The sequence below is a fragment of the Ailuropoda melanoleuca genome, unplaced genomic scaffold (genome assembly GCF_002007445.2).
Source record: "Ailuropoda melanoleuca isolate Jingjing unplaced genomic scaffold, ASM200744v2 unplaced-scaffold3056, whole genome shotgun sequence".
In the NCBI taxonomy this organism is placed as follows: Eukaryota; Metazoa; Chordata; class Mammalia; order Carnivora; family Ursidae; genus Ailuropoda; species Ailuropoda melanoleuca.
In genome coordinates this window covers 1-5393 of record NW_023201126.1, presented here as the reverse complement: position 1 = coordinate 5393, position 5393 = coordinate 1, and the positions used below count along the sequence as shown (strand labels likewise).

The 5393-nt window shown below is 33.1% G+C and overlaps 1 protein-coding gene across 1 annotated transcript; it reads left to right on the top strand.

The window, feature by feature from the left end:
• The first annotated feature begins 512 nt into the window (after nucleotides 1-512).
• On the top strand, nucleotides 513-1450 carry LOC117798344 (olfactory receptor 14A16-like). The gene is given in 2 exon segments (XM_034650777.1): nucleotides 513-1190; nucleotides 1193-1450. Coding segments are annotated over 2 exon segments (936 nt in total).
• The last annotated feature ends 3943 nt before the right edge of the window (nucleotides 1451-5393 follow it).

Genomic DNA, 5393 nt, shown 5'->3' with positions numbered 1-5393 from the left:
AGAATGGTACATTTTGGGCATTTATTTTGTTTTATTTATTTATTTTTGTCAAGAGCAGTGTTTGATCAATGATCTATGGAAGCAGTCATCGTGGAAGATGACTTCATTTTTGTTATTTTCACCTGCACCTGTGAAGTATGTTAGCTACTTTCTGGGCAGATTTGTCCCCAAAGACTTTGTGCCTCTCTGTTAGACTCTTAAGTTAAGAAAATGGAAAATTGTTGGTGTTCTGAAATAAAAATCAGGCATATATTTCTCTGCATTTTCTGAATCCTTAAATTGTGCTCAAAGACAACCATATTTCATTGACCTCTGTAAATACTGTTATAGGGTGGTGGGGGGCTATGTGATGTATTTCTATAGTAGTATTCTGATGGACTACACCTCACTCAGAATCAAAATGTCTTAAGGGTTAAGTAAAGATGAATATGATAAATATCTGAATAGACTAGTTAACAGTGTTATCTTTATTTCTGCAGATACAAATCAGTGAGGCTGATAAATTAGCCACCATGACCAATATAACAAAATTCCTGCTCATGGGATTCCCTGATGATCAGGTGCTACAGAGACTTTATGCTGCCTTCTTCTCCCTGGTTTACCTGGTGGCACTAATGGGAAACCTCCTCATTATCACTCTCACCACCATTGACCAGCATCTCCAATCCCCCATGTACTTCTTCCTCAAAAATTTTTCATTGATTGATATCTGTTACATCTCTGTCACTGTCCCCAAATCTGTTATGAACTTTCTGACCAATAGCCATTCCATCTCCTTCATGGGATGTGCTTCACAGGTTTTCCTTGTTGTTTTCTTTGTTGGCACAGAGTTTGCCCTACTTCTGGTGATGTCCTATGACTGCTATGTTGCCATCTGCTGTCCTTTGCACTTTCATGTCATCATGAATAGAGGTTCCTCTGTGCAGATGGTGACAGCATCAGGGTTCAGTGGGGGTGTCTATGGATCCATTCATGTTGCTGGTACATTCTCTGTCCATTTCTGTGGTTCCAACATAGTTCACCAATTCTTTTGTGATGTGCCATCACTGCTCACACTGGCTTGCTCTGGGGAACAAATTCTGGAATATGTGTTTATTATTGTTAGTTGTTGTTTTGGATTTATATGTTTTATTTTATTGGTTGTATCTTATGTTTACATTTTTTCTACTGTTCTAAGAATCCCATCTGNTCATCTGCAAAGGGCAGAGTGAAAAGTCTTTCAACCTGCCTGCCTCACCTTACTGTGGTGACATTGTTTCTCTTTTCTGGGATTATCACATATTTAGCTAAAAATTTTAAATCTTCATCTTCACTGAAAGTGCTGATATCAGTGCTTTACACTGTGTTACACCCCACCATGAATCCTCTCATTTACAGCCTGAGAAACTGGGATATGCAAATGGCCTTGGGCAAACTGATAGCTGGGGAAATGTTTAGAACAGTTTTTTAATTTAAATATGTAAAATATCATTAAATGAATTATTTTATTGATAATAATTATTTCAAAAGAGATGCCTTCATTCTCCTTTACTAGTCCATAAAAGTCAGTAATTTTTTGTCTAACAGAGTGGACTAGTGTGTAGAAAAATTTTAAATAAATTGTCCTCCTCCCTTTTTTGATTTATATCACAATGTTTTACTATGGTGAATATTCTGAATGATTTAAATTTACCTTAGTGTTCATAAACACATTATGATTGCCCAACATTTTCAGGGAAGTCACACAAAATAGCACATTTTACTATTCCAGGAAATGCACTTCATATTTAAAGTAAAACTGAGGTTGTGTCAATCTTGAAATTTTACATTACAGATTCTTTTTGGTCACACTAATTAAATATTTATTGGTGGGTTTCAGAAGAGAGCCATCAAAGGAGAGGTAAAATTGCTGTGGTTACTGGTCTTTCAAAAATTAAGAATGTCTGAGGAGGATGATGACATCATTCACATAAAATCCCTTGTTTAAAATATAATCTCAATAGAAATGCTATATTTTGTTATAAATAAACTTAAAATCATACAACATTGAAATGATTTTGAATACACATTTCTTAAATTTCTTTTTTCTTTTGTCCTTTCTTCTTTCAATCATTTTTTNTTACATTACAGATTCTTTTTGGTCACACTAATTAAATATTTATTGGTGGGTTTCAGAAGAGAGCCATCAAAGGAGAGGTAAAATTGCTGTGGTTACTGGTCTTTCAAAAATTAAGAATGTCTGAGGAGGATGATGACATCATTCACATAAAATCCCTTGTTTAAAATATAATCTCAATAGAAATGCTATATTTTGTTATAAATAAACTTAAAATCATACAACATTGAAATGATTTTGAATACACATTTCTTAAATTTCTTTTTTTCTTTTGTCCTTCTTTCAATCATTTTTTCTTTCCAGTTATTTATTGTCTTCCTTTTATTTTTTATTTTTAAATTTATTTATATTTTGGTCCTTTCTTAGTCTTCTCTTCAAAAATATTTATTTTTTCTTGTATCTACTCAATTATAAATTTGTCTTAGACTACTTCATATTCTACCTCTCAGATTACCACTTTCCACTCAGGTTGCCTCACTACTAAAAACACATTACTTATACCTTTTTTGTGTGATATTCTTGCTATAGAAATAAACGTCACTGAATCTCTGAATCCAAGTGTTGCACTTGCCTATTCAACCTCCCTTCAGTGGATGAAAATGCCTAAACTTGTTACACAAGTATAACAATGTTTTCTTTTAGTTATATACTTTTTTTCCTTTCACCTCTGTGTCATTTTATTGTAATGACTTAAAAAGTATTATTTTCCTAAGCATTTTAAACCAGATTTTGGGATAGAATATTTAAGCAAAAATACTAAATTTTCATATTTATTTTGGATATATCTGATAGTTTTGTATCACTATGTATTCATTTTGCAATTATTTAATTAAAAATTTTAAGGTTCTCTTGGTATTAAACTCAAAATTTTCTGCTATGATCACTCTATTTTTCCAGTTCTTCTGGTCATTACTTGGTGTATTTTTGAACTCATTCACTCTCTTTTTCATCCATATAAAACAATTCAAAAATAACTTTCTTTTCTTTTTAAAAAATATGTCTAGGAATTGAGCACTTCTTACAAATTACAATGCTAACAACATGAGTCACACCCCTATCAACTGTCATTCCAATTTTCTTACCGTGCTGGACAGTGTGTACTGGCTTCCTTTCTTTCATTTAGTGCATTCTAGACTTAGAGCTAAGGGTAGAATTGACACTANAGTCCTGGACAGTGTGTACTGGTTTCCTTTCTTTCATTTAGCACATTCTAGACTTAGAGCTAAGGGTAGAATTAACACTAATGGCTCCTCGGGTCATAGCAAGGATAAGCAAAACCCAGTATTCTCTGTTACTGCACTCAAATCTAGTGTTCTCAGTGCTCCTGTAGCAAGTATACCTCATCCTTGATGCCTCCTCTTGCTGGAATGCCTTTTTTCCAGATATCTGTTCAGCTTCATCTCCCTTTTTCTAAATATTTCCATTGTTTTGTAAATGCTGAGTGAAACAGAGCTGCGTGTGCATATGNTTTCCATTGTTTTGTAAATGCTGAGTGAAACAGAGCTGTGTGTGCATATGTGTGCGTGTGTGTGTGTGTGTGCACATTCTTGTCTGTGTTCCATAGCAAAATTTGGTGACTCTAAATTAAAGTAAACACAAACCAAAGATTTAGTCAACCTAACACACGGTGGGGTTATTTCCCTTAAATACAGATGAATGACAATACAGCACAAATCTAGAACTAGTATGATTTTCTGAATTAGTTAACATCAAATTAATATTTAGTAAGTTTCCTTTGATAGTGGATTTCTGAAATTTTAAAGTTCTATTTGGACAGACGTTGGCCATTTTTATAACCTTGATATTGAGGGGAAATGTTAACAGCACTGAACCTACAGCTCTATGCTGACAAATCATGTAATAAATTTAATTAAATATATTTTATACCATTTTGAAAGGAGACTTTTAGCTCTTCTAAACATAGTAACATAAATACTGAACATTGGATTAATTACCTGATTAACAAATTACTTCTCTATTATTATTACATTTAGCTAACATGTGCTCAGATTTTTCTACCAAACACTGCCATAATAATTCTGGTGTTCTTTTCTTTTTCTTTTTCTCTTTCTTTTTTCTTTCTTTCTTTCTTTCTTTCTTTCTTTCTTTCTTTCTTTCGAGAAATAGAGCATATAGGACAGTGAAGAGTGGAGGGCAGAAGGGCAGAAGAGAGAGAGAAGCTTAAGCAGGCTCCATGCTCAGCAGGAGCCTGAAGTGGGGTTTGATCTCATGACACCGAGATCATGACCTGAGCTAAAATCAAGAGTCAGAGGCTTACTATCATTATTAAATGTAAAAATGTTTTCCTTTTGTATGGTTTGTATAATTTAATTGAAAATTTTCTGTTCAGATTCNCTTGTATAATTTAATTGAAAATTTTCTCTCCAGATTCTTTCATCATCATTCTCATTTTATTTTATCTTATTTTATTTTATTTCATTTCAGTTTATTTTATTTTCTTACTTAATTATTTTAGTATTCAACAATTCATTAGTTGTGTGTAACACCCAGTGCTCATCGTATCATGTGCCCTAACCCATCATGCAGTTACCCCATCCCCCACCTCCCTCCTTTCTGTAACCTTCAGTTTGTTTCCCAGAGTCCAGAGTTTCTCATGATTTATCTTCCTCTCTGATTTCTTCTCTGTTTTCCCTCTCTTCCCCTATGGTCCTCTGCTATTTCTTATATTCCACATATGAGGGAAACCATATGGTATTTGTCTTTCTCTGCTTAACTTATTTCACTAAACATAATGTCCTCCAGTTCCTTCCATGTTGATGCAAATGGTAAGTATCCATTCTTTGTAATGGCTGAGTAATATTCCATTTTACATAAAAACCATATCTTCTTTATCCATTCATCTGTTGAAGGACACCTTGGCTCCTTCCACAGTTCAGCTATTTTTTAAGCAATCAATTCCATTTACAATATCACTAAAAACCATAAGATACTTAGGAATAAACCTAACCATTGAGGTTAAGGATCTATACTTTAGAAACTACAGAACACTTAAGAAAGAAATTGAGGAAGAAACAAAGAGATGGAAAAACATTCCATGGTCATGGATTGGAAGAATAAACATCATTCTCTTTAAAAATCATTTTCTTTTGTGTTATATGCAACAAATGAATCATTGAACAGTACATAAAAAACTAATGATGTACTGTATGGTGGCTAACTTAACATAATAAAAGAATATTTTCTTTTAATTTGGTAAGATACCATTGTCAACTAAAGATTGAGCAACGATGTGTTCTATTTAGGAAAAAGATTTTCCCTTGCAGTTTGCAAAAAAAAA